The sequence below is a fragment of the Bidens hawaiensis genome, unplaced genomic scaffold, assembly GCF_021521415.1.
Source record: "Bidens hawaiensis isolate Kalapana, Puna unplaced genomic scaffold, B.hawaiensis_p1.1 tig00030120_1, whole genome shotgun sequence".
NCBI lineage: Eukaryota > Viridiplantae > Streptophyta > Magnoliopsida > Asterales > Asteraceae > Bidens > Bidens hawaiensis.
Genome location: NW_027494998.1, coordinates 249,507 through 261,258, shown reverse-complemented (window position 1 = coordinate 261,258; position 11,752 = coordinate 249,507). Strand labels below are relative to the sequence as shown.

General features: G+C 34.0%; 1 protein-coding gene across 1 annotated transcript; it reads left to right on the top strand.

Annotated features, from left to right (window-relative positions):
* The first annotated feature begins 1,414 nt into the window (after window positions 1–1,414).
* LOC143579881 (uncharacterized) lies at window positions 1,415–11,321 on the top strand. The gene is made up of 33 exons (XM_077063056.1): window positions 1,415–1,557; window positions 1,877–1,938; window positions 2,031–2,123; window positions 2,203–2,374; window positions 2,491–2,606; window positions 2,777–2,863; window positions 2,950–3,066; window positions 3,159–3,222; window positions 3,295–3,437; window positions 3,514–3,558; window positions 3,640–3,708; window positions 3,804–3,879; window positions 3,970–4,100; window positions 4,196–4,255; window positions 4,330–4,399; window positions 4,483–4,547; window positions 4,637–4,698; window positions 4,781–4,904; window positions 5,001–5,058; window positions 5,141–5,253; window positions 5,321–5,398; window positions 5,482–5,544; window positions 5,657–5,752; window positions 8,376–8,485; window positions 9,257–9,446; window positions 9,547–9,661; window positions 9,737–9,849; window positions 9,936–10,013; window positions 10,478–10,543; window positions 10,619–10,750; window positions 10,854–10,910; window positions 11,002–11,082; window positions 11,174–11,321. The coding sequence occupies exons 1-33, from the start codon at window positions 1,434–1,436 to the stop codon at window positions 11,222–11,224; spliced, it is 3,081 nt and encodes a 1,026-aa protein (XP_076919171.1). The 5' UTR covers window positions 1,415–1,433; the 3' UTR covers window positions 11,225–11,321.
* The last annotated feature ends 431 nt before the right edge of the window (window positions 11,322–11,752 follow it).

Sequence of the window (11,752 nt, the reverse complement as noted above, 5' to 3'; positions counted from 1 at the left end):
TAGTATTTTTAAACAATTTGGGCGACGAGAACTCTCCGCCCCACCCCTTTTCGCCCACATATCGCCGAGGGGGGTGGTGGTGGTGGTGATGTTCGCGCCTCTTCTCGCCCTTTGTCACCCAAACTCAAGCCCCATTACACATTGCCTTACATTGCTTTGAATAGCCTACTACCTCGAAAATGCTAAACATTTGTCATATCTAGGGGTGTCATTCTTGACATGACCCGAACCTCAACAAGAAAAAAATATAAGTTTTGATTTTGCTGACCGTTTTCTTAAATAGGTCAACCTGAACCCGATTTTTTAAAAAATTGGTTGACCTGTTAATCCATTTAAGAACTTTTGAGAAGTTGATATTTTAATTTTAGAAATAAGTGTTGCTACATTTTAAAGTTAAATACTTTGAATTTTTTTTTTCATATATCTTTAAACTTTTTAATTTCTAAGGCATTGATTATCAAATCTTGAAGGTCCAAATTTATTCAATAAAACTTTATCTTTTAACAAAAAAATTACCAAACCCAAAGTTGGTCATTTGATTGAGGTTTGAAGATGGTTGTGGTCAGGCTCGGCTCTTGGGGTCAGCATTTTAAAGGTAGGGCTTTAGGCCCAATATGTATTAAAACCCCATTTTAAAAAAAAAACTGGGCTTGTGTGTTAGTATGAAACTTGGCTTCTGATGCAATTTGAAGCTGGGTTTTTTAATTGATGTAAGAATCAGTTAGTTTAGCTAATTTAGGTGACGTATTGACAATCAAAGCTGATTCCAACACATCTAGTAAAGCTAGAAGCCTTAACTTAATATAAACATATTTAATTTATACACATACAAAAAATATATAAAAAATAAAAAAAGGCCTCAGTTTTAGAGCTCGTTTTAGGCCTCCGTGAAGGTTGAGCCGGCCCTGGTTGTGGCCGCATGAGCTGATTTCCAACAACGGAATCTTACTAAAAATACGATCATCTTCCTGAAACCAAGTTAAAAACTAAATCTTGATGCACCTTTTCTCGTTTCTCTCTTCAACACACACTTTTTTATTTTTAATTTATGTCCCTCCATTCATCAAACAAACAAACATAAATAAACTTTTCACTAAACAGTCTAATAAACGTTTGAGTCGAATCACAAGCTTAAGGTTAAGGCCAATGTTTGTTAACAAGACTAAAGATAGACGATTTTAGAAGATATTCAATAATCATTGATGATTCAGCCCGACCCGACATAATAATTCACCCGATCCAACACAATGATTAAGCCAACCCGACCCGACTTTAATAATAGTTTAGTATTCATAAAACCCTAAAATGAGACCACTCACCCACCACATATATATATATTATATATATATTTCTCTCTCTCTTCCAATTCCCCAAATTCTCATAAAGAGCGGGAAACATACGCACACAGCACACATACCTAAATTGGTTTAAGTATGGCGAATTTGATCGATCAAGATCAGCAGTGGCTGATTAATTCACTGAATGCTACTCTCGATACTAATCAGCAAGCTCGTTCCTTCGCTGAAGCCTCTTTGAATCAAGCCTCCCTTCAACCTGGTACATACCAAAACCTAATTTCTGTAATTTGTTTCAATTGGTTGATTTTTCATTAAAATTTAAATGTATTTAACTAATTTAGATGAGTATTATGAGCTAATTGAAGCAACTCAACATGTTTTTTCTTTTTAAAAGTGATATGCCTGGTGGATTTGGAATAAGTATCAATTTAGAAAAGTGGAAATGACTAATGATGTTGAACAGTTATATTCTTCTCACTTAAAATACCTACACTGATTTTCATAATTTGCTTTTTCTTATCTTTATTATTATTATTATTATCATTATTAAGAGTGACTGTTACTGCAAATCTTATTAGGTTTTGGAAGTGCTTTAGCTAAGATTGCTGCTAATAGAGATCTTCCGCTAGGATCTCGCCAAATATCCTTTTACAAATAGTAGACAATGCTGTTTATACGTCTTTTGTTACTCTTTTCATATTGTTACTCTTGTGAGATTTAACTGTCTTTTACCTAGCTGCGGTTCTTTTAAAACAGTTTATAAAGAAACATTGGCAGGAAGATGAAGATGCTTTTGAACATCCGGTTGTTTCAAATGAGGAAAAGGTCAACTTTTTTCTCATTATTTGCAGATAAGTTGAATTGTATCTAGTTTATTAGTTATTAAGCTTTTTCTTATTATCAGGCGGTTATACGTGGTCTTCTATTGCTCTCACTGGATGATCCTCATAGAAAAATCTGCACGGCTATTGGTATGGCTGTTGCATCAGTTGCGCGCCATGATTGGCCAGATGAATGGCCGGATTTACTCTCGTTTTTAATGAAGTTAATCAATGATCAAAGTAATATAAATGCAGGTATCGTAGATATTTACTTGATGCTTCATATTGAACTTATCTTATCTTCTTTGTGTTACACGGCTGAACCGATTGTTATAATGTTTCATTGTTTTATAATGTTTTAAAATGTCCAGTGAACGGGGCTCTTAGATGTTTGGCTCTCGTTTGCGCTGATTTGGATGATCAACTAGTTCCGAGAATAATACCAGTTTTGTTCCCGTGCTTGCATACTATTGTTTCATCACCTCAGGTCAAGTCTATTGTCATTTTATTATTATATGATTTGTCTTTTTTTTCTTTATGTTTGTAAATGTACAATCACTATGAATGCACAATAGTTGCAATAGAAGATTCATTTTCTGTATTATAGGCTGTATATTTGGTCAACATTTTCATTAATTTGGGACTTATTAGTTACAGATTTATGACAAACCGTTACGCACAAAAGCTCTTTCTATCGTCTATTCTTGTACATCTATGGTGGGAGTTATGAGTGGTGTGTACAAGGTAATCTTGGATTGTCAAATTGATCGTTTATTTGGTTTCTGTGATGAAATCATGAACATAATAGAATACTTGTATTTGCTTTTTAGACAGAAACAAGTGCACTGATGTTACCATTAGTCAATTCTTGGATAGTTGAATTCTCATCTATTCTTAAAAATCCTGTACAATCTGAAGATCCAGATGATTGGAGCATCAGAATGGAGGTATTTTATTTTAATTTTTGTCTAAATATATCAATCTTTTCATATGTTCTACTTGAATATGCAGTCACTTGTTATTCTCTATTCATATTCAGGCTTTAAAATGCTTGAGTCAGTTTGTTCAAAACTTCCCAAGCCTGGCAGAAAGTCAGTTCATGGGTAAGCTTGTCAATTTGGTTTAACTTTGCATCTTGTTTATAAATGATAATACTGAAAGAAATATATTTTCAGAGGTTTTAGTTCCATTGTGGCAAACATTTGTGTCCTCTCTCAGTGTATATGAACGATCTTCCATTGAGGGACTTGAAGATGCATATGAGGGAAGATATGATTCTGATGGTTCTGAGACAAGCCTCGAGTCCTTCATAATTCAAGTATGAAGTTTCTTTATTTACACTTATACCCTTTGTGATGTAATATAACCTTTTTGTCCTCTTTTTGGTTCTGCAGTTTGAGTTTCTATTAACAATTGTTGGTAGTAAAAAGTTTGTGAAGGTAAGTTCTCAAAATTTACTTTTTTGCAAGATTTGAATGCGATCATGTTAGATGTTCATTTGCAAAAAGTTGTTACTTCAGGCTTTTGGAAATAGCGTCCAAGATCTTGTCTACTATTCAATTGCGTTTATGCAGATGACTGAACAACAGGTAGCTTACTTAATATCTCATCTTATACTATTAGTTAATGATATCGTGTTGATAGTTATTTTAATTTATTAACATATCCAAATATATTGAACCAGGTCCATGCATGGTCAATGGATGCTAATCAGTATGTTTCTGATGAAGATGATAGTACTTATAGTTGTCGTGTTTCTGGTATTTGATTCAGTTATTTGCCATCTATTTTTCTTCATTAGCTTGAGTTGCTGTAAAGCACATATATTATATATTTCATTATTTTCACAGGTTCTCTTTTGTTGGAGGAAATTTTAATTTCTTGTGGTATTGAGGGTGTTTATGCTATATTAAATGCTGCTAAACGAAGATTAGATGAGTCTCAGCTGGAGAGGGGTAAAGGCTCTGCTGTTTGGTGGAGGGTATGCCTCAGTAATTAATAAATATTTCTATGATCTTAACCATCTTTCTGTTTTCTAAATATCTTAATCTTTATTGGATTATAAAATTATGTCAGATGAGGGAGGCTGCTCTTTTTGCTTTGTCTTCTGTGTCAGAACAATTACTTGAAGTTGAGGTATAGATTAATTGCTATTAATAATCTGAGTTTTTCATGTATAAATTGTGATATTTTGTTAACTTTATGATCAGGTTTCTGGGCCATCTGAAGTCACATTGGGGAACTTATTGGAGCAAACTTTGACTGAAGACATGGCAGCAGGTATAATATTGGTTAATAATTTTTTAATTTCTTTCATATTATTGACATTTTAACTATTTAACTATTTTGTATTTGCTATGCAGGCGTACATGAATTCCCATTTCTCTATGCTCGTATGTTTTCATCAGTTGCTAAATTCTCATCAGTGGTAACTATAAACGTTCTTCATATTATCAATATATATTATTTCATGTTCTTAATGACATTATTCACATTTATACTTATTTTATGTTGCAGATCAATCCTGCAGTTATTGATCATTTCCTCTATGCTGCTATTCAGGCAATCGGCATGGATGTGTAAGCTCCTATGTTGGCAAATTACTAAGTACCTTTTACTAGTGTTCAATTACAACGATTGTTTAATTTCAAATTTTAATAGGCCTGCGCCTGTAAAAGTTGGTGCGTGTCAAGCACTTTCTCAACTCTTACCCGACACAAATAGAGGAATACCACAACCTCATATATTGGCTCTGTTTTCATCCCTTACAGAACTTCTTAAACAGGTTGTAGTAGTACTGTAGTAGTAGTAATAATAATAATATTAATAACAACAATAACAATAATGGTATTTTGGTTTTTAAATGTGGAATATTATGCAGGCATCTGATGAAACAATGCATCTTGTCCTTGAAACACTGCAAGCAGCTGTGAGGGCAGGTTGGTAGTTTGGTATTATTACATAGAAGCCGAGTGAATTTTATTTTATATTTTTTTTGAAAATATCATTTTCATGCTGTAGGTCATGATTCTGCACTGTCGATAGAGCCTGTAATTTCTCCAATTATACTTAACATGTGGGCTTTGCATGTTTCGGACCCGTTCATAAGCATTGACGCACTTGAGGTTCTTGAGGTACTTTTGTTAAATGAAGTGAGACTTGCAATCTAGTTTTGTTATTAACAATCCTATTTCATAATAGGCAATAAAAAATGCTCCTGGATGTGTTCATCCTCTTGTTTCACGTGTTTTGCCATATGTGGGGCCCATCCTCAACAAAGTAAGTTTATTCAAACAATAAAATACTAAATTAGTTTTTATTAGTAAATTGCTTTACTTACATAAAATGAGTTGTTTTCTCAGCCTCAACAGCAGCCTGATGGTTTAGTTGCTGGTTCATTGGACCTTTTGACTATGTTACTCAAGGCAAGTTATAAAATTAATTTAAAATTCATTTTTTAAAATTCATTTTCACCACTCTTTTGTTTTAGTATTTTATTGTTTATTTAATTTATTGGTTCTCAACTTGATATATCAGAATGCACCTATTGATGTGGTAAAAGCAGTTTATGACGTATGTTTCGATCCGGTTGTACGTATAGTCCTTCAGAGTGATGACCATGGTGAAATGCAGGTTTTTATTTTGTTCAAAACTTTCCATCTTTTTATAAAGACAGAATTGCAAATTTTGTTCATTAAACATATGCAATTTATGGATCAAGTCACGCCCTGCTTGCGGTGCGCACATATAATGTATATATGTGTGAACCCTTGGGTGGGCAAAAGTAAAATTGCACTAATTTTGACGTTATTTTACTAATCACGTGAAAATAACGTTAAAAGTGGCGGAAGGTTAATCAGGCATCATGTGGTGGCGTTGATAGCCGAAAGACAAGGGCACATGTACCAATCAGCCGGTGTCCCGATGATTGAGTGCTATGTGTCTTATGTCCAAGGCTTGATTCAAAACTACTATCGAGCCGGGGGTCTCACTGGAAGTAGCCTCTCTATCCCTATAGTAAGGCTGTCTACATCTTACCCTCCTCAGACCCTACCATAGCATTGCTATTGGTGGGATGATGATGATGATGATGATGATGATGATGATGATGATGATGATGATGATGATGATGATGATGATGATGATGATGATGATGATGATGATGATGATGATGATGATGATGATGATGATGATGATGATGATGATGATGATGATGATGATGATGATGATGATGATGATGATGATGATGATGATGATGATGATGATGATGATGATGATGATGATGATGATGATGATGATGATGATGATGATGATGATGATGATGATGATGATGATGATGATGATGATGATGATGATGATGATGATGATGATGATGATGATGATGATGATGATGATGATGATGATGATGATGATGATGATGATGATGATGATGATGATGATGATGATGATGATGATGATGATGATGATGATGATGATGATGATGATGATGATGATGATGATGATGATGATGATGATGATGATGATGATGATGATGATGATGATGATGATGATGATGATGATGATGATGATGATGATGATGATGATGATGATGATGATGATGATGATGATGATGATGATGATGATGATGATGATGATGATGATGATGATGATGATGATGATGATGATGATGATGATGATGATGATGATGATGATGATGATGATGATGATGATGATGATGATGATGATGATGATGATGATGATGATGATGATGATGATGATGATGATGATGATGATGATGATGATGATGATGATGATGATGATGATGATGATGATGATGATGATGATGATGATGATGATGATGATGATGATGATGATGATGATGATGATGATGATGATGATGATGATGATGATGATGATGATGATGATGATGATGATGATGATGATGATGATGATGATGATGATGATGATGATGATGATGATGATGATGATGATGATGATGATGATGATGATGATGATGATGATGATGATGATGATGATGATGATGATGATGATGATGATGATGATGATGATGATGATGATGATGATGATGATGATGATGATGATGATGATGATGATGATGATGATGATGATGATGATGATGATGATGATGATGATGATGATGATGATGATGATGATGATGATGATGATGATGATGATGATGATGATGATGATGATGATGATGATGATGATGATGATGATGATGATGATGATGATGATGATGATGATGATGATGATGATGATGATGATGATGATGATGATGATGATGATGATGATGATGATGATGATGATGATGATGATGATGATGATGATGATGATGATGATGATGATGATGATGATGATGATGATGATGATGATGATGATGATGATGATGATGATGATGATGATGATGATGATGATGATGATGATGATGATGATGATGATGATGATGATGATGATGATGATGATGATGATGATGATGATGATGATGATGATGATGATGATGATGATGATGATGATGATGATGATGATGATGATGATGATGATGATGATGATGATGATGATGATGATGATGATGATGATGATGATGATGATGATGATGATGATGATGATGATGATGATGATGATGATGATGATGATGATGATGATGATGATGATGATGATGATGATGATGATGATGATGATGATGATGATGATGATGATGATGATGATGATGATGATGATGATGATGATGATGATGATGATGATGATGATGATGATGATGATGATGATGATGATGATGATGATGATGATGATGATGATGATGATGATGATGATGATGATGATGATGATGATGATGATGATGATGATGATGATGATGATGATGATGATGATGATGATGATGATGATGATGATGATGATGATGATGATGATGATGATGATGATGATGATGATGATGATGATGATGATGATGATGATGATGATGATGATGATGATGATGATGATGATGATGATGATGATGATGATGATGATGATGATGATGATGATGATGATGATGATGATGATGATGATGATGATGATGATGATGATGATGATGATGATGATGATGATGATGATGATGATGATGATGATGATGATGATGATGATGATGATGATGATGATGATGATGATGATGATGAAAAGTTCATTTGCAGGCTATGTCCTTTACATGGCATGTTTGTTTGATTTTCGTCCAACGTTTTTTACTTTCTTTTATAACCTACTCATTTTTTTGTTAAACCAGAATGCAACTCAATGTCTTGCTGCTCTTGTCTCTGGTGGAAATCAACAATTACTTACATGGTGTGGTGATTCTGGTTTTACAATGAGATGTTTACTTGATGTAGCTTCAAGGTATCTTTTGTTATTGAAGCAACTGTTTTAAAAGATAAGCCTGGCACACTTGGCAGGTCGGGTGGGTTTGGGTGACAGGTCAAAACGGGTTCGGGTCAAAATGGAATGTGCCAAAATGGTGTTGGGTTGAAATGAGTGGTTTTACAAAAAAAATACCAAAATAGGTTCCCCCGCTATATTTTTTACGGTGGCTAGTGGTGACCTTGGAGGTAGCCACGGCGGTGGTGACAATTACAAGGTGTCGGGGGTGGAGGCACTGGTAGTGGAGTGACGGAGTGGCATGGTGGCGGCGATGTTGGAGTGGCGGTGTTGGTATCGGTGGTAGCGCCGGGGACGGGTAGGTGGTGGAGACAAACAATGGCCATTGATGGTACTAACCCATTTGGACTTTTAAAATTAGCATATTTATTATACATGTCCGTTTTAACCCTTTGACTAATTTCATCATCATCATCATCATCATCGTACTCAGTATATCCCACCAATAGCAAAGCTATGGTAGGGTCTGAGGAGGGTAAGATTTGACCTGTTGATGGTACTAACCCTTTGACTAATTTAAATAGGCCAAATTTGACCTGTTGATTAAATTAAATAGACCCAAATTGACCCGTTGACTAATTTGAGGGGACCATAATGAACCCATTTACAAATTATTTTTGCCCGAATCTACCCATTTTTTAATAATGCGTCATGACCGACACCCATATTAAAAGATAACTAACTATTCTGTATATTTGTTTGAGAAATGTGACATTGCGACTATTTTGGCAGGCTTCTTGATCCTGATTTAGATAGCTCGGGATCGCTTTTTGTCGGGAACTATATTTTGCAACTTATTCTACATTTGTCATCTCAAATGGCACAACATATTAGAGATCTTGTTGCTGCTCTCGTTAGGCGAATGCAATTCTGCCAAATTGCTGGATTACGAAGCTCCTTACTTCTTATTTTTGCAAGACTGGTATAATAATAATAATTATTATTATAATCATTGTATGACACAACCTAAAGTTGTGTTTTTATATATGATTATTTGTGATGCTTGTTTAATTATGGCACAGGTTCACATGAGTTCACCGCATGTTGAACAATTTATCAATTTGCTGATTACCATCCCTGCTGAAGGTTACCCTAATTCGTTACATTATATTATGTCAGAATGGACCAAGCAGCAAGGCAAGTATATTAAAAAGTTGTGTATATTATTATTGTGTTAGTTGTAAAACCTAACATAACTGTTATTAAGTGCAGGGGAAATTCAGGGGGCTTACCAGATTAAAGTTACGACCACGGCTTTGGCTTTATTATTATCAACCAGGCATGTTGAATTTGGAAGCATTAATGTTCAAGGACATTTGATTAAGGTTGTTAGTTATTGTTTTACAAGATGTTAAACATCTGTTAAATAATTGACTTCAAGTAATTTTTATTTTTTTTTTGTTTTGTGAAGTCGTCTGCTGGGATTACCACTCGTTCCAAGTCCAAAGTTGCTCCCGACCAGTGGACATTGATGCCACTTCCTGCAAAGGTTTTTACTCATTTACTAAACACACACACACACACACATCAGGTGATATCGTGTGTGTGTTTATATACAGAGGGTAATACTGTGGGAACATGCAAAGCAAAATGAATCATTTAAATACATAGAAATCGACTGTCTTATGCCCCTCCTTAACTTTAAAAGAAAAAAAGAACAAATGTTGTTTATGTATATAACCTACATGGTTAGGTAAACAATTAAATACTAAAGAACATGTGAAGAAATTAATTTGATGGTCTTTTATGTACATAAAGATCATACATACATTTGTATGCACGAAGTACAAAATCTTAAAAATGAACCATTGATCAAAAAATGAAATGTAGGTTTTTTTTTTCGCTGTTCTCGCAATAATCCAATTTTCGGTATTGATTCTCACCCTATATGTGTGTGAATGTGTGTGCGTGATAATGGAATTTAATAAACATATTTCTATGTGGGAAACACAGATTCTTGCTACACTGGCTGATGTTTTGCTCGAGATTCAAGAACAGGTTTTAGAGGACGACGATCAGGTATCACATCCTTTATGTTAAAACACTGCTATCGTAATTAATATAATTATATATATAATATATTTCATAATGCAGGATAGTGATTGGGAAGAAGTGGAAGCCGGAGATGCAGATATAGAGCAAGATTTGCTTAATTCATCCGGTAACACATCATTCAGTCGACCGTCAAACGGTTATCTAGACGCCCTCGCAAAAGCTTTTAACGAGGTCCGCAACATAAAAATGATAAAAGAAACCAAAAACGAATGTATTACAATATTGTATTTTTTTATTATTATCATTTAATTTCATTTTTACTATTTTTCTGTAGGATGAAGATGATGGTTATGATGATGACCTACTTAGTGCTGCTGACCCTCTAAATGAGGTTTACTTTTTTGAAAGATTATTATTTCCATAAAATTTGATCATAATATTTTTGGTTATATTTTTAAACGTTTGTTTTTTCGTTTATCCAGATTAATCTGCCAAATTATCTCACCAACTTCTTTCAGGAGTTCTCTCAGGGAGACAGGCCTCTTTTTGATCATCTTTGCCAGGTTTCATGATTGAATTCATTTATTTATTTAAAATAGTATTTTTTTTAGTTTATTTATATTGACGGAACTTGTTAATTGCGTTTTTTTGTAGAGTTTGACACAGTCTCAGAAAAAAGCTGTACAAATGGTGTTGAAACTGTAATATCCATCATTGTTGTACCATGAAGTGAAGAAATTTTATCTGCCGTGTATTTCATGTGTTGGTGGTATAAATTAACATCTGAGTTTGTACATTGCGGTTCTCGTGTCTATTTCTATTTGATATTTTATTGTCTTGTGATTGATAGTTTTTGTGAGCCAATGTTTTATTACTGTCTTGTTGAACATATAAGTGCAATCAAAAGAGTTTTATTTTGTCAAGATTGTGGCACCTGTATGAAGTTGCATATGATAGTAATCGGTGTTTATTGGTTTATGTATTTATGGCTTTTCTGTCTGGATTTTTAGCTACGTTTTATTTCGAGATGTTCGGAACTATACTTATTATGATTATTTCTTTTTTTGTTTGGAAGTTCAAGTTAATTATTTGATGTATGAAAATATGGCAATCAATCATATGAAGTATTAAAAAATCGTAATCCAACATAAAATACACGGAATGAAATATATTAGAGTTAGCATCATGTTATGCGTGCTACGAAAAACAATAAAAACACAATCACGTAAATCA